At 41.1% G+C, this 26,339-nt stretch overlaps 2 protein-coding genes across 2 annotated transcripts; one reads left to right on the top strand and one right to left on the bottom strand.

Annotated features, from left to right (window-relative positions):
- The first annotated feature begins 375 nt into the window (after positions 1 to 375).
- On the top strand, positions 376 to 18,603 carry ETFDH (electron transfer flavoprotein dehydrogenase). Its single transcript, XM_081208889.1, has 13 exons — positions 376 to 785; positions 4,752 to 4,895; positions 5,596 to 5,825; positions 6,297 to 6,378; positions 7,094 to 7,212; positions 7,927 to 8,004; positions 9,306 to 9,452; positions 10,986 to 11,126; positions 11,690 to 11,833; positions 15,257 to 15,425; positions 16,757 to 16,939; positions 17,555 to 17,776; positions 17,978 to 18,603. The coding sequence occupies exons 1-13, from the start codon at positions 752 to 754 to the stop codon at positions 18,139 to 18,141; spliced, it is 1,857 nt and encodes a 618-aa protein (XP_081065015.1). The 5' UTR covers positions 376 to 751; the 3' UTR covers positions 18,142 to 18,603.
- PPID (peptidylprolyl isomerase D) lies at positions 18,592 to 26,339 on the bottom strand. Its single transcript, XM_081209000.1, has 10 exons — positions 26,165 to 26,339; positions 24,232 to 24,372; positions 23,276 to 23,382; positions 22,421 to 22,609; positions 21,915 to 22,037; positions 21,044 to 21,150; positions 20,743 to 20,884; positions 19,616 to 19,702; positions 19,487 to 19,529; positions 18,592 to 19,083 (listed from the first exon to the last, which is right to left on the bottom strand). Exons 1-10 carry the CDS (start codon positions 26,247 to 26,249, stop codon positions 18,995 to 18,997), a joined length of 1,113 nt encoding a protein of 370 aa, XP_081065126.1. The 5' UTR covers positions 26,250 to 26,339; the 3' UTR covers positions 18,592 to 18,994.

The raw sequence follows: 26,339 nt of genomic DNA, 5'->3' as shown, positions 1-26,339 counted from the left end.
AAAAAGGAAAAAAGAAAGTCGCTATTGGCTATGATGCCCCATAGGTGCAAGCGTGTGGTCAGTGCATTGTATTTGCGTGACTGCTAGGAGAATAACGCGGGAAACCAGTTCAATACCTATGCCCTTTTAAAATTTGTTACTTTGGGGGGGGGCTATTGGGTTGTTGTTTTAATTTTTATTATGTATTTTGTGAACCGCCCTGAGACCCTCGGGTATAGGGCGATATATTAATCAATCAATCAACCAATCAAAATATTTTGAACCGGAAGTCAACAAGAACTGCAATCGCGTGTCACTCTTCCCTTTTTTCTCTACGAACTCGTCATGAAACAAAGTGGCAGCCCGGAACGACTTTTCCCGGCGTGCATTTCGCCACTCCCGTCGCCCTCAAGTCCGGCGGACAGACTCGTGAATATGGCGCCGTCCTTTCCTGCGGGGCATCCTGGGAATTATAGTTTGTTTGTTTTTTAAGTTTGTTTGTTAATGGGCTGTCACTCTGGCAGGTCGCGCCCATTTCCCAACGTGTGTCCTGCCTGCGCAAGTTAACTTCGACGCCAGCGAATTCTGCTTGTGGCTTTTGCAGCTGCTTGAGAACCCGGAGGAGCATGGGGGCCGAGCTGTAAGATCCCCGTGAGACTCTGCAAAGCAAGCGAGGGAGACAGAGGAGACTGCCTGTGGAAGACACCCTCCCCGAAAAGGCTGGTCGCCCACCCACTCCTTTGGATTGCCAGGAGCCTTCTCGCTAAGCGCCATGCTGCTTCCATGCTGCAGAGTTTCCCGTCAAGGTAAAGTGCATTTAAATCCTGCTTTCCGGATGTGCCGTGGCGAGTAAGTTTCGCCCTGAATCTCCATAATGTTTTGCACGCTTGTGTTTTGTTTGTCGATAAGCTATCTCTTTCTTTCACGAAGAGCATTGATTCAGGGTCAGTGCTCTTGTGCATGCATGTCCAGCCCATTAGGAATGCATGTGCATTCAATCCTGGTGTAAGTCATGGCTCCCACCATTATAAGTGAAAAGTGGAAAATGAAAGCGGTGGCTTTCCTCTGGGTGAGCGTTGTCCCTCAGCTTGATTCTGGACCCGCCTTGCTCCTTGGCCCCTGATGAAATGTGCTTAGGCTCGATGGCAGCTGTCAGGGAATTAAGTAGCAATGCTGTGTTGATTTGTGTCTCTCTGTGTAAGGGAAGGGGGAGTGTCCAACAGTGTAAATGTGCACGGAGCAGCTCTGTGAGTCAGGGGTGTTGTCGGGGTTTGGTTTTGAACCCCTCCTGTCAAGCCTAGGAAAAGGCAAGGCCGTGACCTTAGTATGCGCAGAGGTCAACAGAATGGGGTTGACAACAAAGCTACAAGAAAGAAGTTGCCTTTTCGCGTGGGATTGCTGACCCACACCAAATATTTATTTCTCCCTGGGTATTTCTCCTCTTTCGTCTCCCCCTGCTGGCCAGAAGTAAAATCAGGGTAAAGGTCACCTGTAGGATCTCTTACAAAACAGATCTTGTTTGGACAGAGACCAGTCCTTTTGTGGAAGGGAGACTCTTAAAAAAAGCCCTGCTCATGACTCGACAGTGATTGTTATGAATCCTTTGCAAGAATCTTAAGAACCAGCTTGGAAGGACAGAAATGGAGGCTTGAATGTTCTTGCTGGTGTGTTTTGGTCTCCGTTTCCTCCACTTTTCTTTCATCTCTACCTGGTAGAAGTCAACCTGAAAATCATAGCCTCTGACTTGAAAGATCTTACTCCAATGAGTGGTTGCTGCTGGTTAAGGAGTAAGAGGATGTGATGGTCAGCCATGTAGAGCACATGAGATGAGGGGAAACCGGCTTCCTACCACCTTCAGAAACCTACCACTATCAGTTCTTTAGGCACCAGTGAGGAACAGTCATCTGGATTTTTGCATCGTGCAGTAATATAGCAATGATAATAGCTTGCTGCAATTGGCAAGCATAAGAAAAGCAGGGCAGAAATAGAATAGCTTGGTTCTCCTTTACATACTAATAATGTTAAGTGCAAATAATTGTGTGTTTTACCTAGAAGTCCTTTATGAAGTAGAAAGCCTAAACGGCCTCAGTCCAGTATACCTGAAGGAGCGTCTCCACCCCCATCGTTCTGCCTGGACACTGAGGTCCAGTGCCGAGGGCCTTCTGGCGGTTCCCTCGCTGCGAGAAGCCAAGTTACAGGGAACCAGGCAGAGGGCCTTCTTGGTAGTGGCACGCCCTCCCACCAGATGTCAAAGAGAAAAACAACTACAGTACCAGACTTTTAGAAGACATCTGAAGGCAGCCCTGTTTAGGGAAGCTTTTGATGTTTAACAGACTATTGTATTTTAATATTTTGTTGGAAGCTGCCCAGAGTGGCTGGGGAAACCCAGCCAGATGGATGGAGTATAAATAATAATAATAATAATAATAATAATAATTATTATTATTATTATTATTATTATTATTATTATTATTATTATACTAGCATGGGGGGTTGATGAATTGTTTAAGTATGTATTATCAAGGGACTGACTGCTGTCACACATTGCCAGATAGTCCATATAGCCTGCTTTCAGACAGGTGGCTCCTAGTGTTAATAAGCAATGCTCTTTTACTCTATACTACAAGCGCAAATGATTTTCCACACTGCTGGGAATGTTGCACTTATTCTGTATGTTCTTCCTGCTATGTTCTGCCTACACAAGAGGATGTGACATAGCTTCAGTGGGTAGAAAATTGGGAAAGACCAGTTCACGTAAATGCTATTTTAGTAAAGTGGCTATTGTTAATAACAAGAAAGGAATGTTTAATCAATTTTTTAAAAATAACTTTGTTGAATTAATAGGTTAAGCACTGTAAAGCCTTCAATTTAGTTGTATTTAAAACATAGTTTGAAAAGCATTGTAGTGCAAAAATATGGAGTGATAAAATGGTGCCCCTGCAGTAGTTATTATGAATGTGTACTGAGCTGATTCACTTACCCACCATGGTGGTGCGCATGTCATAGTCCTGTCATTTTGAAAGGATAGAAGAGTAGCACCAATAACGTCTACACTGGTGATGATTATGCTACTCATCTGTTCTCTGGGAAAAGTCAGACTCTGTTGAATGAGAAAAGATGGAAATACAACAGGGAAAGAGCAGGATGATGATGTTGGGTGAGGGCCTCGTAAAAAGTGAGTAAGTTTGAAAATTCCATACTGAACAACTAGGGTAGATTCATCTATAGTCAAACATGACCTTGTATAAGTAGCAGCCCAACTCTTTTGTTATGTCATGCTGTTGATTACAGTGGCAGGAGTTGCTTGCTCAGTTCTCTCTAGTAGCCCGGGATACAAATGAACACACCTCTCATTTAGGAACAGTCACTTCCTGCTCTGCAACTCCAGAGAGTTTCTGTCCAAATCCGCTCTTAATTTCATTGCATGACCTAGCTTTGGATGCTGGCCTTGTACTGTAACAGTCATATCTGAATAGACACCCAAATTGCAAAGATCTAGGTTGCTAGCAAGCCAGAACAGTAGTTACTTGGTCAAAACTTTAGCCGTTGGGTAAGCTGCCAAAATGGAAAAGACAAAATCAGAAGAGTTCATGGCGAGCTGTCTGATGCTTACGTAGAAGTGTGTGTTGGTATAGAACTTACCCACGCACTATGGAATTTTGTGTGTGTGTGTGCATGCACACACACATGCACATATAGGTAAGTCACCTGTTGAGTCCATTTGTGAACATTAAATCAATTTTGAGTTTATTGGTTGTAGACCCTGTAAAGCTCATTATGTTTTATATAAGTTGATTATGGCTGTGCTCCACACAGATTTGTAACATATAGATTACAGCAGATATTCAGAGGTGTGGGAAAGCTGTACTGCCATAGTTTTTAACCAAAAGCACCCTGGGGTACTTTGAATGGTGGTCAAGGGTGTTGTGGGAAACACTAGCCTCTTTCCCCCTTTCCTTTCCTTCCCTCTCTCCTCTGATGCCCTCTCGCATCTCTGCCTTCTAAAGGCTTGCACAGCTGTTTGTTGCAGCAGCCCTGGCTACAACCTCCCCAGGCAAATAGTGCCTCTGGGGCTGGCCAGGGGGTGCTGGTTGCCAGGAGCCGAGGTGGCCTCAGAGTAAGCAAGCAAGTGGGCGAGGGAGCCCAGCCAGTCCACCAACCCTTGCTGTTGGACGAGTCCTAGGCCCCTATGGGGAAGTGTGAGGAGGCACTTCTCTTTGAGGCAGGGAGTGGGGCAGCTCAGAGATCAGGGGCTGCAGCAGTGGCTATCTGGAAGGCTCCCAAGGAGAGAGGAGAGGAGGCTGAGGGAACACGCCACAAGGAAGGGTGTTCGAAAAAGGGTGAGAGGCTGCCAGCTCTGCAGGCAAGGAGAGATATAACTGGGCTCCTGAGCCACACAGAGGTGCTGCAGAAAGAATGTAGTTGGTCAAGGGGGCCGTGGACTCAAAAATGTTGAAAACCTCTACTGTAAGGCATCATTGAGATCTGCAGCAATGCGTGGCTTATCTTTGCTGATCAACTTTTTAACACTGCACTAGACAACTAAAAGGAGACGGAGGAAACATAGGATCTGGAACTGATATGGGACCCAACATTAATGTAACTGTTACATCTAAGACTGCTTCTCTAAATGGTATGGTATTTATGTAAATCATACAGTGTACGAATAAACGGTCCTAATGTAGTAGCAGAATATTTGTTTCCTTGTTGTCCGAGTTACAGAGCTGTAACAAAAATTGAATGCTCAAAACTGTTTTATTTCTTTGCAACAGCACATCGTTGTCTGTATGCCTTGAGGTCAGCAGGAAAAGATTGTCACCTGCCTTTGTGCGCAGCACGATGGGCTTCTTCCACTGTGCCACGTATCACGACCCACTATACTATCCACCCACGGGACAAAGACAACCGGTGGGAAGGTAAGTGACAAACTTTTAAGTACAATTCATTTTTGTAGCATAACCAGGCTTGTAAATAGCTATTTGCCTGGTCGCCTGTGGCGACGAAGAGTCAATTACTGATCAACAAACAGCAAAGGTAGTCCCCCCCCTTTAAAGGACACTTAGATAGATAGAAGATAGCACGTGGGCAGCTATATATTTTTGTGGGAAACCCTGTAAATCTGTATCTGTATTTGTAATTATATTTAACAATTAACTTCGCAATTGTTTATTACTTTAGTGTAGTGTATTACTTTAGGGTGTATGGGGTGTTAGGGGAGGGGTAGTGCCTTTGGTGGGGGACAGATGGTGCTCCTTTTGGGGTAGTTTGTCCTACTCTGGTCCCCACCATGCACTCAGCTCTCAGCTGCGGCTCCCAGAAGCTGTCAGCATGCGACTGCAGCAGCCACATCCCCGGAAGAGCTTCAAGTGGCCGTCTAGCTGTGATGTGGGACAGTGCCAGTAAAAGGTCATTGAACTGCATCCTAGCAAACCCACAGTTGAAAGATACCTATAAGTTCTGTTCCATTTTTTATTTTATTTTTTAGTCTTGACCCAACACTTTTTTTTCTTCACTTGAGGCTGCAAGATCTTACTTCAAGAAGGGGAGGGACAGCTGATTTTGACAGCAAGGGCCTAGCCTCCATTTGACTTTCCGGTATATGGCTCTTTGTTAAAGGGATAAGCATGGAAAGATTTGCAGAAGAAGCGGATGTTGTTGTAGTCGGAGCAGGCCCTGCAGGACTCGCGGCAGCTATCCGACTCAAGCAGTTAGCTAGTGAACACGGCAAAGAGATCCGCGTGTGCCTTGTGGAGAAAGCTGCTCAGATCGGTGCGCATACACTTTCTGGAGCTTGCCTTGAGCCACGTGCCTTAAACGAACTTTTCCCAGATTGGAAAGAACGCGGGGTAAGAGCTTAACTTCTGTACTACAACTTTTTTCAGTTGTAGCTTAATTCTGTTTAGAATGCATGCTAGTGATTTTAAGGGAAATTGCTAAAATAGTTATATATAATATGTTTCCTCTGAATGCTATGAAATTGAAAGTATCCGGGGAAATAATGAGCATTATAAAGATATTTGGTAAAGTATCTTTTGCCAAAGAATAAATAAAATTCTGCCAAATACCTTTATCTGTTAAATCCTTTAGCTTGCCGCCTTTAATGATCAGAACCTGCAGTAGAAAACAAGTATCTTTCTTTCACTTCATTCTTTTCTTATTTGTGCTTAATCTGACGTCTGTTACCATCCTTGAAACTCATAAGCATGTCTGCTCCAATTTTATGTGAATCTATAATGCTAATGGTATTCAAATGCCTTATTAAGGGGCTTGGAAGTTTTGTAAAATATTTCTACTTATTTTTATTTCATTTTTCTTAGGCTCCACTGCATACCTCTGTAACAGAAGACAAATTTGGAATATTAACAAAGAACTCTAGAATCCCAGTTCCTATTCTTCCAGGTACAGTTATTGATGAAGACGAAAAACCTCTATTTGTAAATCTTTTGTTTTGAGCTGAGGTATAAAGTGCTTGAATGAGCTATTCTTTTGCTTAAAAGTATTAAATTTATTACCTGCCCTTCACCCTGTGGTCTCAGGGTGGGTTACAACAGTTTAAAAAGCAAAATTGAAAACAACTTGAACCAATTTACATAGTGCCTCTCCAGTTGGAGTGGTTAACCTGTGGCCCTCCAAATGTTGCTGGAATGGGGCTCCCATTCATCCCTGACAACTGGCTATGCTGGTTGGACCTGATGGGAGTTCAGTAACTTCTGGAGGGCCGCAGGTTAGCTTTATAGTGAAGAAATGTCACATCACTTTGTTCCAGTACATGCACTGTAGTTTATAAGTTGTGTTGAGGACAAGCTTGTAAGTCAGTTGATTTGGTTTCTGAGGCAATTAAGAATCTCCTGCACTGAACCAGAGAAAAATATTTTGTAAACTATGAGAGACTTTATGTTTACTAAAACTGAAACATAGGTACAGCAGGCAGGCTAGGAACACGTTTTGTTCAGTGGTAAGATTTGTGAGCACAGGGCTGAGTTAATTAAGTCATAAACTGTAACTTCGCCTTGCTAGTAAGCTGATGCGTATGGTAGAATTGTAACTTTGAATTAGTCTTAGTGTTTTACTGTTTCATGAAATGAATTGTGATGTGTTTCATCCTTTTAACTAGGCCTTCCGATGACTAATCATGGGAATTACATAGTTCGTCTAGGGCATTTTGTGAGCTGGCTGGGTGAACAAGCCGAAGCGCTTGGTGTTGAGGTCTACCCAGGCTATGCTGCAGCTGAGGTAATGGCAGAGCTGTTGCCATTCATGTTTGTATGCATGTATGAGATTTGTCAAACTTTCATATGACACCTAAGATAGGTTTTCACCTATTAGAATGAATGCATTCAGTTTACACAAATAATCACTACACTATATTGTTTGCAGAATTATGTAAGACCATAAGAGCCCTCCTGAGCAGAACAAAGGTCTGTCTAATCCAGCATGCTGTCTCCTACAGAGACCATCTTGATGCCTTTTGACATGCATCTTGCTGCATCTAATTTACATCCTTAGGTTTTTGAAAACTTCCAGGATATTCCATGCAGATACTGTACCAGAATGGGCCTTTCCTGCAGTGGCTCCCCATTTGTGGAATGCTCTCCCCAGGGAGGCTCGCCCTGGTGCTTTCATTATATATCTTTAGATGCTAGGCAAAAAGGTTTCTCTATAACCAGGGCTGATTAACATTCTATGGCCTTTTAACTGTGTTTGTGGGAGGAGGGCTATTCAATTTTTCCGTTATGTATTTTGTGTTCTTTTGTGCTTTTAATGTTGTGAACAGCCCTATGATCTTTGGATGAAGGCTGGTATACAAATTCAATTAATAATAATAAAAATATTTACCAGGTGACTACAACTAGGTGCTGTACAAACAATAAAATTGCACAACTCTGCTTGCAGCTTCATGTTAAGAATGTTGAAATAAGAAATCTTTATTTGATTTCCTCCTCATAGGTTCTTTTCCATGAAGATGGCAGTGTGAAAGGGATTGCCACAAATGATGTTGGCATCCAAAAGGATGGGGCACCCAAGGTAAAGGCTCCTTTACTTTTTTATTAACATCATGCTTTTCACTTGGATGGCTCCTCATAAAAATGGATATTGTAAAACTGCTGTTATATGCTTGGTGGTATGAAGATGGCGTTGGACTTGCAGCTTAATTTAGGCATTTAAGTAAACACAAAGGTAGTATACTCGAAAAATATGGCTCAAAGTTCCAGGGTTGAGACAAGCACAGGCATTATTGTATTATTGCCACAGAGATTGTATAATGGAAGACACTTTTTAAACAGCATTTTGAAGGACATGTAGCTATGGGACAAGGCATTCTGCATCAAGACTTGCACCCAGAGAGCCAGTAGATTTAAAACCATGCGGAGAAAGAAGCAGAGATGTTATAAATACTTATAAGGGACTGAAAACAATGCTTTTCAACTCTACATATAATGAAGAAAAATTTAAAAACTTCAGTATAATCCTTAAAGTTCTGAGTAGATCAACATAAAACAGAGATGACTAATAGAACATGCAAGGAAATAGTAGGGAAAAAACTCATTATCAGCCTGGCATCAAGGGTCAGTTTATACTGTTTGCTCCCAAGTGTGCTTCCTACAATTATAGTGGTGTTTGTAATTGTACGTCTCAGACAGAATGAAATAAATATGCTGCAGGACACTTGAACTGTGTCCCCTACATCTTACTAAGTGCTGGGAATGAGCATCACACTTTAACATTTCAGTATATGCAGCATTCACACACACACCAGTGTGCACAAGGCAAGCATAAGCTGGCTGCACAAAGTTTAAACTGGCTTTAACGTAAGTAGGAAAACAACTGCTGATTTACAATCTTCCCTACCAGTTTTCCTTTCTAATGTTTAAAGCAGAACCAGAGTCTGTATTCCCTCATCAGGAACTTCCTAGGGTCCAGGTGCCAGTGATGGGTAGAGCTTAGAGGCAAGAGAGCTAACACACACCCTTCCCTATCCAGGCAAGCAGTAGACATTGCCACAGTTCAAGGACATATTTCTGCCAGGCAAAAGGATTTAAGCAGGGCATGGAGTGAAGGGCATCGCCTGAGGAGAACCCTAACGGCTAGATAGAGAGGCTTAGAGGGGCAGTATTTCGGACAGAGCACTATCCCAGCCCTCCCTCAAGATGCTGGGGGTTAAAGCTGGGATCTCTGCATTCAAAGCAGGTGCTCGGAAGATTCTCTGCAACATGGTATAATGAAAACATGTTACACAACTGCTTGCAGAGTATCTCACTAAACAGACTTCACTTTCAAATACATATTATGTGTGTAATGATGGTATTTATTATCTTCTATGGCAGGCTACGTTTGAAAGAGGCTTGGAGCTGCATGCCAAAATCACGGTGTTTGCAGAAGGTTGTCACGGACATCTTGCAAAGCAGTTGTACAACAAATACAATCTAAGACAGAACTGCCAACCCCAGACTTACGGCATTGGGCTTAAGGAGGTATCGCTGTATTATTGATCAGTTACAATCCAAGGTTTGCTCTCTGAATCCCACAACACAAGTGTATTTGACGTTGTCTCAGGGTACATTTTTAAGCCTTTTCAGAATAGAAATGGTATGAAAGGTTAGCTAATCTTACTGTTAGCTAATGCTTACTGTGTAGTACCTTGATCCGTTCTTTAGTTTGTTAGTTCTAGATCTAAAGGATTACTACTGCCACTTTCCCCACCTTGCAATAACTACTTGTGGCTTTCTTTAGTAGAAGTCACTATATTCCAGTTTTATTCACAGCATTCTTATTCATGCAAGCTTTTAATTTTAGGACAAACATATTTCATATGTTAAATAGTTCTGGCTTGTAAACAATGCACAAGTGAAGTGTCTCAATGTTTCTTTTTAAGGTCAACATTTAGCCTTTATGGCTAATTGTCTTTGTCCCTGAATTAAAGGGAGACCCAAGGCACAGCCAAGTTGGAAAGATTTTCCAGGTATTACAGGGCTGCATGCCCCATCTCTGTATTGTGGCTGTTTTATTTCACTGTTGCCGGCTATCTTATGTTCAGAACAATGGCTAAAAACTCTAGTTTCCAAAATAGTGTTGGCTACATAAACTGGTCCTGTCGTTCATGGCAGTAGTTCTATCCATCCCGAGCCATTCTAGAAAAGGCATATTATTAGCAGTGCTTTAAATGGTTCTAATACAAGTGTGCACGTGGATCAGGTTATGCTATGTTCACTTTTAAATATAGAAGCTTAAAAAGAAAGCATACCAAAGATAGAACATGAATTTTAATCCAGGTAATTGCTCCTGAGTTACCTGTTCTACACTGCTGATCACTGTCTTAAACCTCTTCACTGAAAACTGTTTTTAGTAGGTGTGGGCATGATTTGGGACTTAAGTGAAGAAAAACTTTTTCTGCTTCACATTTAGAAAATTCATTGTAAGCAATCGGTATGTTTTAAAAGAAGTAAGACTACCAATGGGAGTGAATTTCCCACACTTCCAAGGTTGGGTTCAGCCTTTTCGTGAGGCAGGACCTGTCCTGTGAAACTCAGTAGAGGTTTATTTCAAATGACTTTTGAAAACTATACAGGGCTTTATAATATGAATTTTACTTTTTAACCAATGCGTATTTATTGATGTCCTTATGGATACTTTTGTTGTTTTTATTCTCTTATGTTGTAAAACTGCCATATATATATATATATATATATATATATATATATATATGGATTATAAATAAATAAACAAACAGTTGTGTCAGGCAGAGGGGTCATAAGTGAAAATAAATTATATTTTCCACCCATTTTTCCCCCACTTACAAAGCATTATTTGACAGCTTATTCACTCAAGCCAATAGGTTAAAGATTGAATGTGAAGGTTTCAAAGATGAAGACTTCTATTATTATATTTGCTTTCAGCACTGAGTCTAATTGTGTAGTATGGAAAGTTACACATAGCAGTTTCACTTTGGTTTAAAGTCTAGTAACGTCTTTGCTGAACTGCATTGCCTGGATTTCCCCCATTTCTAGCTGTGGCTTATTGATGAAAAGAAATGGAAAGCAGGAAGAGTGGAACACACTGTGGGCTGGCCTTTGGACAGACATACATACGGAGGATCATTTCTTTACCATCTAGATGAGGGTGAACCACTAGTAGCTTTGGGGTTTGTGGTAAGTATTTTGTACTTGCAGTGAAACTTAACTTTCTGAACACTTTTTGCTTCTAAGTCTGTTCATGGATGGCACTGAGAGATAGAATTCTAATATTAGTCTTGCTTGCATACATCATATCTTTTTAACTTTTGCTTATGATGTTCAGTACGGAAGATTGTCAGTGCTTAACTTCTACAAGGTTAGCAGGGTTCAAGAACTACTACCTTGAAAACATTTCTCCCTGATGTGTGAGGTTTGGTTAGTCCCCAAGTACTGGCCACATGCTTTTCAAATTGGAGCTTTTCTCAAGGGAAGAATATGTATATGAGCTATTATGCCTGTATACAGAATTCTTGAATCACTTATTCACACAAAATAGCTGCATGGCCGTACATTTCATAGGGACAGAATTACTTCTTGTAACACTGAAATTCAAAGTAAGCTAAATATATCCAGCGAGTAACATGATAGGGAAATTAGGTGTGTGTTTGAAGCTTTGTATGCCCTATTAGTAATAGCCTAATAAAAAAAACAAAAAATTGTTTTTTTTAAAGTAAGTATTTTCGCATTATGTCTTATAGGTCGGTTTGGATTATCAAAATCCTTACTTGAACCCATTTAAGGAATTTCAGAGGTGGAAGCACCATCCAACTGTGCAGCCTACTTTAGAAGGTGGAAAGAGAATCGCCTATGGTGCCCGAGCTCTTAATGAAGGTGGCTTCCAGGTGATGTTTTAGTAATACAAGGTTATTTCCTCAAATGTCTCAGTTGTAGTGTTTTGTGTTGTTGTTTTTTAAAGCTGCCATCTGATAGAAGCAGTCTTAATCATGAATTTAGTTGCTTGACTAAATTTGTATTTGAGAAAAACACTAGTTCTGTGGGGGCAAATACTTTGTTTCTAGGTGATTGACAGACTTGTCACAGCAGGCATCCTCCTGCAAGAGGCAGGAAGGAGTGAGCCTCCTTGCATCTGATATTTTTAAAAGCACTTGTATTAAACTTTGCTAGCTACCCTATTGACCTGTGATATATTTTTGTTGGTTTGAACTAACCTATCAATTAAATACAGCAGCATTAGTAAAGACAAAACGCTCTAGTTGGACTGTTGTTGAACAGTTAATAAATGTCTCTGGTTGTCTTCTTTAAATGTCAAAATAAGAGATATTACAAACTGTCCCAGGAAATGTTGCACCACAATCTCATCCATGAGTAAGATTAGCCAGCCTCATCCTGGAGCGATAACCCGCAGCATAACTGTACAGATTTTCACAAATAATTTATATCTTGGTTGTGAATTCTATATTCCTGTAATTAAGCATACATCTGGTGTGGATTGGTAAGATGTTGAATTGGCAAGGTTTCTGCATTTAAGCCCAATTGAAACATGTTCACCAGAAAACGGCAGTAGAACCCTACTTCTGATCCAAAGAGCTCCATAGATTTTATGAAGAGCTAAGCTGGAGTCGCTGTGCATTTGTAACACTAGTTGTGTGGCTGTTCCGATTCAAGGTTTACCTGCATTGTAGGTGATGCTTAAGTTTACTTTTCTCTATACTAAAACCTGCTAGTTTTACAACTGCTGCAGTATTCCAGAGACAAATCCTTTTAACCTGTATTCCATAGCTCCAAAGCATGCTCTACTAAATCTGTCGCATACACCCAGAGAGGACAGATGTTCTGAATTATTTGATGCAGCCGTATCTAGAAAAATACTAGTGGTTACAATAACCAAACCCTTTTCACCTTTCGGGTATACTAGTTGGCTGTAGAAATCTGGCAGGGGTGTAAAAATGGATTAGAAGTACTCCATGAATGATACTGGCTCTTATTTATAATGCCTCTCAGATGCTTGGATGTCAGGAGTTCCTGTCTCTTGATGTAGCAGTTGAAAAGTTCAGTAGCTTCTTTCAAAGGTTGAGGTTCATAGATGTCATTCTTAGTGCTATGGAGTTAAAATATAACACTTAGAATCCTTCTTCTTTATTGATATCATATTCAGGAACTATATAGATAACAGAAAGAGACAAAATTTGCCTCTGTGGGTAGTATTCTTTGTTCTCTTTTTATAGGTATTCCCATTTTATGACTATTTTTCTGGACCAGTGCATTTGCACTTTAATGCCTTGTTTGAGATAAAGGTTTCCCTGGTTCAAAGTTAATTTATTTGAAGATGGTGTTCTTTACACACTGCAAGAGGGAAGCAGAGGCAATGTAGTTTTGAGTGTCTGGGCTGGCCTTTTAAAAACAACAACCCTGAAACAACGCTCCTGGCTTCCTTGTGGAGTGGATTATAATGCGAATGGAGTTTAGTATGGCAAATGTTTTACTGCAGTAGCTCCAGTTGCATCAGACTGAAAAGGAAGAGAGAAAAAGTTGGTATTGCTTAACCTTTTTGGGGAGATAATACTGATCTGCTTTATAACAATGATTGTTACCAACAAGACTAGTGATAGCTACATATATGGGAAACTTCTGGAGGGTGCAACACTGACTTCATGGTACAAGAAAAATCTGACAACTAGTTTCGACGGACAAGCTAACAAATAAAACAAAATCAGCAAAGGGGATGAAAACAAAAGACACATTTTCAGGAGGCTGGTACCCTTTTATTATGCACATAGGAGAAGGCGAAAGATTGGGACAGCTTCACATTATGAATTTTTGGGCTGGTATGAATATATACTGTAATTGATGTTACCACATAACTGGAAATATAATGTTATGAGATACACCTAGGGGTAATCCAGATTTGTATCTCTGAGGGTGGGATTAAATTTTAAAAAAGAAATGGAGAGATGAGTAGATACTGATGTAAAGGTTGAAGTAGTGCTGGGAAATTGGAGACAATCAGCTGAACGTTCTAGTTTAGGGTAGAAGGATATACCGTATTTTTCGCCCTATAGGACGCACTTTTTCCCCTCCAAAAATGAAGGGGAAATCTGGGTGCGTCCTATGGGGCGAATGCAGGATTTCGCTGAAGCTTGGAGAGCGAGAGGGGTCGGTGCGCACCGACCCCTCTTGCTCTCCAGGCTTCGGGAACACATCCGCAGCCTAGGCAACCCTGCGGGAGGTCCCGCAAGGCTGTCTAGGCTGCGGATAGCAGCCTGCTTCCCGGAGCGCCGGGCGCGCTGAAAGCAGAGCGCCCGGCGCTTCGGGAACACATCCGCAGCCTAGGCAACCCTGCGGGAGGTCCCGCAGGGCTGTCCAGGCTGCGGATAGCAGCTTGCTTCCCGGAGCGCCGGGCGCGCTGAAAGCAGAGTGCCCGGCGCTTTGGGAACACATCCGCAGCCTAGGCAACCCTGCAGGAGTTCCCCGCAGGGCTCCCCACGCTGCGGAAAGCAGCCTGCCGCCCGGCGTGAGAAGCGCCCTGAATCAGAGCGTCCCTCGCGCCGGGCAGACATCCGCAGCGTGGGGAGCCCTGCAGGAGTTCCCCGCAGGGCTCCCCACGCTGCGGATAGCAGCCTGCCACCCAGTGCACGAGGCACAGAGCGCCCCGCGCGCCGGGCAGACATCGGCCAGCCCCACAAACTTGGGGGACAGCAGGGAGGTGCAGCGCCGCCATCCCGCTGTTCCTCAACCTGGTTCGGTTTCCCCGACCTGGTTTTGGGGGGGAAATAAAGGGGGGGGAATTCCTTTATTTCCCCCCAAAAAAACTAGGTGCGTCCTATGGGACGGAGCGTCCTATGGGACGAAAAATACGGTAGGTCTAGTCAGCTTTGAAGAATTTCAGGAAGAATGAGGAATGGAAAGTCTGAAAAACAGTGCATGATGAATCTACAGGCCAAATAGATTATGCCACCCTATATAGCTGGTTCTAGCCTCGAATGTAGACATAATGTTTGTATCTGAAGAAGTGTGCATGCACATGAAAGCTCATACCAAGAACAAACTTAGTTGGTCTCTAAGGTGCTGCTGGACAATTTTTAAAATTTTTATATCTATTTCTACTGCATCAGACCAACATGGCTACCTACCTGAATCTAGTAGGCATATGGCTTGGGATCTACAAAAGAGAATGCAAGCATGCTGTAAAAGAGTATGCTTTAATCTGCTTAATGCAATCAAACTTAAAATGTGACTGCTTGATTTAAAAAAAAATCTTTCTTACTTTGTATGAATAGTTAATAAATTAATTATTATCTCTGCAGTCCATACCTAAACTCACTTTTCCTGGTGGACTCCTTATTGGCTGTAGTCCAGGTTTCATGAATGTTCCTAAAATTAAAGGCACACACACTGCAATGAAAAGTGGTATGCTGGCTTCGGAAGCCATTTTCAACCAACTAACGAATGAGAATCTCCAATCAAAAACACTGGGTAAGATGGCATGATATGAACATTTATCACTGATGCTTTCTGATCAATTACAGTTCTAAATATCAAGGAGCTCTTTAAGCCAAGTTAATTGTCACTGGTGTATTGACCTAAAACAGCTTTGTAGAAAGCCCACAATTCACTAGCATACACGCAGGGTTCATCAGACTTCCTTTTGCACAACACTTTTCAGACACAGGTCTGCGTTTTCCAGGTCTTTTTATTTTTTATTTTTGTCCCAACACTTTCCCTGGGGAAACCTGTTTACCACTAAATTGGAAGAAACAGCAATAGGCTTTTCTGCAGATTGCCATTTGTTCTGATTCAGTGGTAAACAGAGGGCTTCCCCAGGCAAAACAGTGGGATAAAAAAAAGGCGTTGGCACAGACCTTGGAAGCATGGAAGACACCAAAAGAAAAGTCTCCACCCTACTGACTCACCTGTGTCCATTTCTTTATCACCTGTGGATAATGGACTAGTACAATACAAGCCTGCCCTAAAGTCTCATCACCATATTGCAGATATAATGGAAGGAATTTACGAGTGGAGCCTAATTATAATACCTTGCCTAGTCCTAACAATTGAGTCTCTGCTATGGCATGTCATACCCTTCAAGAATGAAATGATACTCTGGGTGAGATTAATCGGAAGTTTACACTGGAAATTACAGGTTGAAAATTTATGTGTGTATTTGCATTGCTTTACAACTTTTTCTTTTTAAAAAAATAGTATTTCCACTAAAGTCGCTGTCCAAAATGACTTTCGTTTTCATCTTAAATGCAAGGTGTTGTTTTCTTCATTTTAAATGCAGATTCACTTTTTTAAAAAGTTAGCACCTTGTACATGGGAAAATGCCTACGTTTAGCTGTTAAACAGTTAATCATGTTCCATGCAATCCTGTGCATTTAGTCAAAGGTGGATCCCACTGAATTCAATTAGGCTTACCCTCGAGTGTGCACAGAATTGCAACCTCTGTGTTTTAATTCTGTAGTGTATAATTTTACTACTTTTAAATAGAAACAAATGTTACTGTCCTTCAAACATGTTAATTTTTGGTCTTATTATTAGTGTAAAACTCAAAGAGTAAACAATGATATATACATACTGTATTCAAAGTTGTCTTCCACTCTGCTTTTTCAGTATCCATTCAGATATAAAATTATTGAAGTATAGCTCTCCCGAGCAATTTATATTTTCTCAAATGTAAACTACTGCTTTGTTGCAAATTATAGAAAGCCTGGCTCTTATCAGTAGCACTAGTTATCTCCTTGGAAGTGGAACTGTAAGATGCTACTGACTTTCTAAACATTTAATAAACAGTCCCTTGTTTCTAGGACTTGATGTGCCTGAATATGAAGACAATCTGAAAAAATCCTGGGTATGGAAAGAACTCTATGCAGTCAGAAATATCCGTCCTTCATGCCATGGACCCTTGGGTGTGTATGGTGGAATGATTTACACAGGCATATTTTACTGGATACTAAGAGGAATGGAACCTTGGACCCTAAAGCATCCAGGTAGGTTTCTAAATTAACAGCATCTGGGCAACAGCCATGAGACTTTCCCTTCTCTCCTTTCCTTTTCAGAACATCATGCCCCTAAATCTGTTGGACAGTCCAGTGCTCTGTTGATTTGGGGGACCCACTAGGAACAGACTGCAGAGGGAAGGAGAGGAAGTCTAACTATTGTGCAAGGAGGCTCACTCTTTCCTGTTGAGATCTTTTCCACAAACAGGCCAACACCATAGAAAAGGGGTGGATACATTGCATCATTTATATGACTCTCCCAAGTTCTTTATGGCTCTCAGGATCCCCCAAAATTTGTCATTTTTTTTTTAAAGTTATTGACCACTCCTGATTGCCCTTCTGTGATACCATGCCTACAGGAATATTTTTTACCCTTCAAGATATGTCCTTTAAAAAGGGGGGGGGCGGAAGAGACCATGCCTACTCTACCTTCACCACCATCCCCTTTCCAGTTGTGGAACGCATCACAGCAGTAGAGGCATTTCCTTCAGAGAAGCAAAGTTACTTAGAAGATAGTACTGATATGCTCCTTTACTAGAGTATGGTGAAACCAATATAATTTAAGTTTTGCTTATATTTAAGTTTTTCCCTCTGCTGATATTTTAGGGACAGATGCAAAGCGGCTAAAGCCAGCCAAAGACTGCACACCTATTGAATACCCCAAACCTGATGGAAAAATCAGTTTTGACTTGCTTTCATCAGTGGCTCTGAGTGGCACAAATCACGAACATGACCAGCCAGCTCATTTGACTTTGAAAGATGATAGTGTTCCTGTCAATCATAACTTAGCTCTATACGATGGACCTGAGCAACGATTCTGCCCTGCAGGTACCTAGCACAATTTGTAGTGTGTGGAATTGCAGGTTTGTGGTTTTCTCCCCTTCCTCCACTTTTTGTTTTCCTACATACCATAACTTCACTTATCAGCTTGACCCCTTGGTTTTTGATGGGGGCGTTTTCTGGCTGAATTCTACTGTACTTTTAGAATTAGGTTACTTCTTCCACTAAATTCAATTTTCCTTTTTACAGGAGTTTATGAATATGTTCCTGTGGAAACTGGAGATGGATTGCGGTTACAGATAAATGCTCAGAACTGTGTCCATTGCAAGACATGTGATATTAAAGATCCCAGCCAAAATATTAACTGGGTTGTACCTGAAGGTGGAGGTGGACCAGCTTATAATGGAATGTAGTCTTGATCAAAACTAAAAGAACACCCTAGCTGCAGAACCATACAACTTTGGGTTTGCCACATTTTTCTCAAGAGCTGCTATCAATGGTCCTCTGTGAGGTTAGCACTCTATTGAAGGCTAAACTGAAGCAGTAAATGCAACTGTCAGCATGTTCAGAAGTACAGATGCAATAGAAAAGTACACTCAAATAAGCCTAGGTCTATCAAAGTGGAACAAGAACAGTTTGAGTACAATCTGGTCTGATTTGCCCAACCTCTCCAATCCTGAACAGTAATAATGGATGTGACCCAGAGTAAAATATATGAAAGCTGAAGGTTAAATTTCAGTGGATTTTGATTGTAAAGATTAGTCAGACATCAATCATATGTAACACGAGGTACAGTGCACTGCTGGCTAGAGGTAGTTTGATATAACTTGATTTTGTTCAAGTAATAAAGAATACTTTCCCTATATGATTACAAATTCAGTTTATTTCTTCAACACCATTCTAACAGCGTTTGAATCTTCAGTAATGAGTGTTACAGGTGAGGGATAAAAGGGATGGAAATAGCTTGTTTAAGCCTCTGGTATGTAACCAAACTTTGTTCAAATTCTTTGCACTCGGTCGTTCTGAAGTTTTACGAAGTAGCTTTTCATACACTTTTTAGGTTAAAATACTACTACTGTTAAGTGCCTTACCATTTAACTTAATAATGAAAGATGTTTGAAATTATATGCAACCTTAAGAAAAGCCAAGATGTAAACATGTGAAACAGCATCAGTATTAGTGACAGTCAATAACACACTGTCACTGCTACTCATACTAATCCTGCCTTTATCAGTGCACAAGTTAAGGAGGAGAAACTATCTTGACTTAAGCAAACATCTTTGCATAAGCTGCCTTCTCTTTTTCTTTCTCATTCTTTATCTTCTGCTTAACTTTTTGTACTTCCATTTGGATAGCTGTGGAAGTAAACAAACAAAAAGTGGTTAAAATTGCTGTTTTATGCTTTTGCAGAAAACTTTCACACCTTTTTCCAAAAGTAACCTATTTAGAATACAAATTCCCATTCCAAAAATTCATTTTCCCCAAGAGAGGGTTGATTTAAGAATAAGCTAGTCAAAACGCAGGAGAGAAAATAGTGTGAATATAGCTTGTGTAACTTAAAAGCCTGTGTAACTTAAAAGTCATGCATGTTCATTTCAGAGTACATAACGCCCTCTTCCCTTACTTTTCTCCCCACCCTCACTGGGATACATATACTGGCTCAAGTAGCAAAAAAAATGTTTTCAGTCTGCGGTGAAACTAGTGCAGCTTATTCAAAAGGCTACCTAGTCAATGGTACTAAGCAGAATGGCACTTTACCTTTGTCTTGAGGTGCTATGCCTTGAGCCTTCTGAAGCTCAGCCTTTAAAGAAAAAGAAAAGAAGTAAGCAGTATGTTTATGTATATCTTACTTTAACGTTGTATGTCAAACCAAGTACTTGTAATTACCAATGCCTGATCATAATCTTTTGTTCCTTCCCAAGCTTGAGCCCTTCTGTAAAGTGCTTTGGTGTTTGTAGGATCTATGGCCAGAGCCTGCAAAATAATAAGAACAGTATTTCTGATATTTCTTAAGATTCAGTAAGCAAAACCAGCTACTGAAATAATTTGAGCAGCAGCATCTCGCGAGAAATTTTTAGCAAGGAAACAAATGATGCAACTCCTTCCTAGGTTTCTTTCAAGCAAAAGCTAGTTCTCCTTATCAGCCTAATTCAAGTTGCTAATCTGATAAGCAACAAAAACTTCCTGTGTGCCCAAGTAATAGAAAACATAAATGGCTGTTTTCCTCTACACAGTCTTTTGTGGACATTCTGGTATCTATCCATTTAAGTAGCCACTGAACCATGCTGAACAATCAGTATGAAATAAGACTGAAAAATATCTGGACAGTATACCGACACCTTGTGGCTACTCGGATAAGCAATTTACATCACCTAGAGATCAATGGCTACTAAGTACCAAAATATTTTAATCACAAAATTACCAATAATTCAATCGAGCTGCACTAAAGCAATTTCTTCCTGTAGCCACATACTGAATCTCAGCTTGTGAGAACACACAGAAGAGGGCTCCTATTGATTTTCTTGGGGCATATGTAGGTACATATAACACAATGTAGGTCTGCATAAATTTTGCAGGCTTCCCCTATTCATTATGTTTATATTTCTTAAGACATGTGTTGGCCTATCTGTGTGTTACTGATCAGTGGCCCAAGCAATACATGCCAACATGCAGATGCTAAACATGAATGGATCAAGGCACATGGCAAGAGCATTTAAATATGACAGAGTTGTGGAACACTAAATTGGGCTTGAAAAATGCCTCAACAGAATTTTATTGCGTAGGACAAAAAGGGAGATAAGGGGGAAATGTTATTTGAGGGCCAAACAAGAAATGGCAGGTTATTGGTTTTAAAATTTTCATCAATGCTGACCTAATGCAATGAATCCAAAAACTGGACAGATAAGAATTAAGAATGCTTTGCTATGCATATTGTTTTAAATAAAATTGTGTCATAAATTGTTTGTTGGATTCTACTTTATCAATTTTTCTGAGCCAAAATATAAGCAATATACCTTAGTACAGTTTTCAATTGCATCTTGCCACTCCAACAGTTTCAGTCTGCAAGCAGCAATGTTTAGGTAGCAGCTCAATGCTACAGCATTCAACTTTGCTAAATCTTCCTTGTCTACTATAGCTTTAGAAGCTTCAATATACCTGTACAAAATAAAATGACAGAATTTGCATTATTGTATTATCACATGTCTAACTTGCAACACTAGCTAAAGCAGATAAAGGGGGGGATGGCCTATTTATGCTTCTGATCAGTCCCAAAATATCTGGACCATGTTAGTTTCAAACCCCCAATTGCATTACCTTAAAGACTTGCTGTATTTCTTGACTGCCATTGCCCAGTTTTGGGATTTGAAGAAAGTGTTACCTATATTTTTTACATCTTCAGCTATAGACACAACCTGGTGAATCTACCAAAAACACAGAGAGAGAGAGAGGAGGGGGGGTATCATTCTGTAATTTGCAAAACATTTCCCTGTTTTCTTAGGAGAAGGCCTGCAAGTTTAGAATCTGGGTAAAACCTAAGTGCGGCAACTGACTATGCAATGACACATTGCTTTGTCATAAGTCGGAAGAACACTTTACTATATTGTATCTTTATTTAGTTGGTGTATTTATATAGACTCTGCCTAGTGAAGAGCTTGGATTAAACCCATTTGGCACTTAAATTCTGAATGAGTTGAGATGAAGTGTGGCTTTTGTTCTGTAGTATTCTTTCCTGATACAGGAGCCCATTAGTATTTTGTTGTATGACCAATGCACCCTTTGCTATGCGTGTTGTCTGCAGGCAGTACACTGATATTTTTTACTCCCTTGCCTATGAGTCAGCTGAACATCAGGCCTTGTGAAACTCTGCCCACAGCACTGTGCAAGACCCAATGGTCAACGGTAGCTTGCAAAGCATCTTGCACATGGTTTTGCGGTCATTGCTGATCGGTGGTGCCTGAGCCAGATCTTCAGCAGCCTCGCTTCTTTTATTACATTTAAATCTCACCTTTCCTCCAAGGAGTTCAGTGTGTCATACATTGTTCTCCCTTTCCCCATCTGACCCTCACAACAATCCTGTGCTGTCTTAATAAATGCTACTCTGTTTTTTGTAAGAGAGGTTCATTTTCTGTTTCCTTACAACTCCCACTGCATCACTAATCTTTTCTCAATGAGAAGAGATACTTACATCTTTTAAATCCACATCAGAATCTTCAGGAAAATCTGTGTGAGTATCTCCAGAACCATCCATAGGAGCAAGTCCCCAGTTATCCCCTTCTTTCAGTTCACCACACTCTGCAATGATGCATAACTGTAAAAATAATAAGAGTACATGAAAGGCAACTTTACCTGCGAAAGACAGCTTACTCTGAATTTTCAGAAAACATGCAATATGTGCTGTTGATTTCAAGCCATTCAATTGTGCAGTTTCCACTGAATATCATTCAATTTGCTAGAATGCCAGTTAAATAATGGGAATTACTAGATACGTGTAACTGTTACAAGAGAAGAGATTTTGCCTCAAGTCCCAGCCAAATTCAGCCAACAACCCACCACCCAAGTTTGTATGCACACCCTTGGTTTACCATTCAGTAGCTATCTTTTATAGTTCAGCCTTTTTTCACACTTCCAAAATAAAACTTAACTCATTTATAATACTGAAAAAGGATTTCTTCTAAAGCTGTCAAAGCTTACCTTAGCAGGTTCTTCCTCCTTTACTTCAACATTTTCTAGTAGCTTTACAACACCCATGCCTTTGATCACTTGGCCAAAGACGACATGTTTCCCATCAAGATGAGGAGTTGGCACAGTTGTGATAAAGAACTGGGAGCCATTAGTGTTGCATCCTGAATTTGCCATGCTGAGCAAACCTGGCTGATCGTGCTATATAAAAAGATACCAGTGTAATTCTGATTAGAATAATTCATGAATGAAGAATCAGAGACATCCTGCTAACAAGACAAAAGGTTACAAGGAAAATGGCTTGCGGTATCTTAATTAACGTAGTGAATGTTTTCACATGATCTTGCCCAAAAGGCAGAGAAGCTGTTCCTGAAGCAGAGACAATGCCAAGCAAGGCTTGTGCCTGTCCAAAGGAAATTATTAAGCTTGAGGGTAATAAATAACCCAGACACTCAACGAACTTAATAATAAAGTTAAATAAGATATTTAAGATAATGTGCAGAATTTAATTTGAAGTATCTTATTCACATTTAACAGCTTTTATATTAGATCTCAAGAATTCATATTAAGTAGGAGTCTGAAACATTTCCCTCAAATGAGATACTTGTTAAATGTTAGCTATATTTAAATATACTTCAGCTAGAGTTGACCTTATACAGATAATTACTTAAAATGAATTGTGAAAAAGACTCTATGAATTGAAAGTGGAGACACTATATGTAATTTTATTTGTTTATTTGCTTGTTTGTTACACAAAAAAAAGCTTTAATACAACTTTTTTTTAAGGCAAAGTCACATTTCATTATGGTAAAAATGAAAAACATTCATAATTCTATCAAGTGACAATTTTAATTATTAAGCCATTACCTTGTAATGGAAGTTTTCATCATCAAATTTTTCACCATATATGCTTTCTCCACCTGTTCCATTTTGATGTGAGAAGTCTCCACCCTGGATCATAAATTTCTTGATAACTGCAATTTGAACACAGAAAGATGAAAGCTAGCATTAGGTTGGACAACATTCCAAAGTCCTATTTCATGTAATGCATAAATTATAAATCTATAAGCTTAAGTGAACATACCATATTTACTCAAATCTAATGCTCACCAGTTTTGGCCAAATTATGTTGTGAAAATTAAGGTGCACATTAGATTCAATAGCACATCTACATTCACCAGCAAATACTTCTTTTAGTTTCAAGATTCTGAAAATTGAGGTGCACGTTAGACTTGATGGCGCATTAGACTTGAGTAAATATGGTACGTTTCTTGAGTACAGGGAGTTCTGCATACTAGTATAACCACCAAGAAAACTCTATCCCACATCCCCACACAATAAGCAACACTTGTGTAAGATGTTAAACAGGATGTTATGAGAGCAAGCAAGATGATGGCAAGGCTATCTTGGTCCAGCAATGGCTGTAGTTGGATAACCAAATGTAACTGGAAAAACAACTTCTTGCCACTTAGGCACCCAATGACAGAGCGGGATCAAGGAGCACCCGCAGACAACAAACCCGTTTCTTTAGAGGGAGCGCAACTTCATCCACAACAGAGCAAAGAACTGGGCCCACCCACCAACAGTGCCTACTTATTGTCAGGATTCAGCTTCAGTTTGCTGGTTTAATGGTGATGCTCTTTTATGTTTTTGTATTTTTTGTCTGTTTTATGGTTATTTATTGTTTCATTTATAAATTATACTTCACCATGGAAGTTTTCGTTTAAACAGAAGAGTAGGACACCTAAATAAAGGAAAGGATTTAAAACAAGTATAATCTTCCTTTCAGCTAACCCAAGGAAACAAAAACAAAACAAACTTACTTCTATGAAAGGGGCATCCTTTGTAATGAAGAGGCTTTCCAGTGGCTGGTCCAATACCCTTTTCTCCAGTACATAATGCACGAAAGTTTTCAGCAGTTTTAGGTACAACATCTGCAAACAATTCTAATACGATTCGGCCAGCTGGAATGAAGAGAGGTCCAAAGTTTTATTTTATCATACCAGCATCCTGCATTCCTCCATGTATATTTGTATAGCGTACCATTAATTCACCAATGGTATTTTCACAATACCCAAATAACTTCACGGCTAGAAAGTGACTTGAGTATAGGCTTTCCACGAGTCAATAAAACTCTCTAGTTACTATGCCAAGATTGAGCAATTCCAGTGACAACCTAGGTAAAGCTCAAATTTATCTTATCTGGCACCCATGCTTGACTCAGTGCCACTATTTATTAATAACATGGGAGAGGCCCATTGTTCACCTTGGGTGCCGCTTGTTGGTGGTGTTACTAGTCTATATGCATACGGTTAGAAAAATCCTAATCAACACAAATTTGATAGTCTGCCTTAGGCCATGTGTTTTGCCTTGACAAGTGCATTGAAGATTATACAGTGCATTTTTTTAAATACCAGCTTTTTCCATTCCAAAGTACTTCTGATCAGAATGGGAACACTGATTCTTGATTGCTGCCATTAATTTGAGGTCATGCCTTGTTTCTGAAACCAGATATAGCTGTTACATGCCATGTTATGAATTAATTCAGTTCTGCATCTGCCCAAGTACTGCACTTTAGGGAGCTCCAGCCTCAATGTGATGGGGAAACTCTTACTTTGCACAGAAAGAGGTAAACAAAAATCACACACCAAAAGGGAAATTTAATAGAAGGGAAGCAACGTTGGCATTCAGATCGTTCACATCTGGGACAGTTCAAGTTGATAGAGGGTGAGACTCAATCTCAGGGTTGCGGGTTTGAGTGCCACGTTGGGCAAAAGATTCCTGCAGTGCAGGGGGTTGGAGTAGATGACCCTCATGGTCCCTTCCAACTCTACAATTCTATGGTTCTCTATTAAAGTATCCTGATCTCAGGCTTTCCGCTCAGAATAGCTGTTATGTGACCCTTTCCTCAAAAATCAGAATCTGTGCAGGCATGTTATTGGGCGAAATGAAGCGATATATAACACTAGAAGGCGATATATATATTTTTTACAATAATTCTGTAGTTCAAGCCAGGAAAAAGAAAATAGTTCTGGAATTTTCTAGCCTGCCTTAGCACTCCTTAAATCTGGAGAGTCGAGGTTTACACAAATACACGCGTTAAAGCGGTAATAGCTTTTCCTCGAACATACCACTCCAGGTTGCTGATGAGGGAATCGCTTGTTCTGAGGGGATTTTTATTTTTTTACTTATTTTATAGTTAACATATAAAGCAGGATGGGGCAGTACGTTTTTTCTCTAGTCTTGTTTGTGCAGTGAGGGACTTCGCGGGATTTATTCTAATTTGGGTTTGTTTGTTTTTTAATTATGGGGAAAGCGGGGGGGGGGGAGAGGGTCCTTAAGTGGTCCCGTCTCCGCCAACCCGCTTCCCCAATATTTTACTATATATACGCCGCGCGCTACGGGCGCGCAGCTCTCCGTGCGGCGGCGGCGGCCTGAGGGAGAATTCCCACTCGGGCAAGAGGGAAACGATACAAAAGATCCGGGGGCAGCGCCGCTTCCTCCCGCTGCCCGCCCTGCTGGCTAAGGCAGAGCTTGCAGAACATTGGACAGCGGCGGCGGCAGCAGCAGCACACGGTCCTCCGACCACCTGCTTGCCGGCCACTGAAGGGGCCTCGGCTAGGCCGGACTCCCTCCCTCCTGCCCTTCGCGCCCTTCCCGCCGCCGGGGAACCTTCCACGCGCGCTTTCCGCCGCCTCTTCTCCTCCCCGCCCACCCCCACGACCTCTCTGCCATTTCGCCACTCCCCGCCCGCACCTCGTTCTCCCCCAACGTCCACATCGAGAAACACCCGGGGGTTGCTCGGGCTGGAGGGCTTGCAGAGAGGAGACTCGTGAGACATGCCGGCTGCTGCTGCTGTTGCCTCACGCCGCCGCCGCCTCTGCGGCTCGGCCTTCCGCTGCGGCCTGCAGTGGAGGCTCCGCCTTCCTGC

The sequence above is a fragment of the Podarcis bocagei genome, assembly GCF_964188305.1.
Source record: "Podarcis bocagei genome assembly, chromosome: 9".
In the NCBI taxonomy this organism is placed as follows: domain Eukaryota; kingdom Metazoa; phylum Chordata; class Lepidosauria; order Squamata; family Lacertidae; genus Podarcis; species Podarcis bocagei.
The sequence above is the reverse complement of the archived record's forward strand: the minus strand, read 5'-3'. Positions and strand labels throughout refer to the sequence as shown.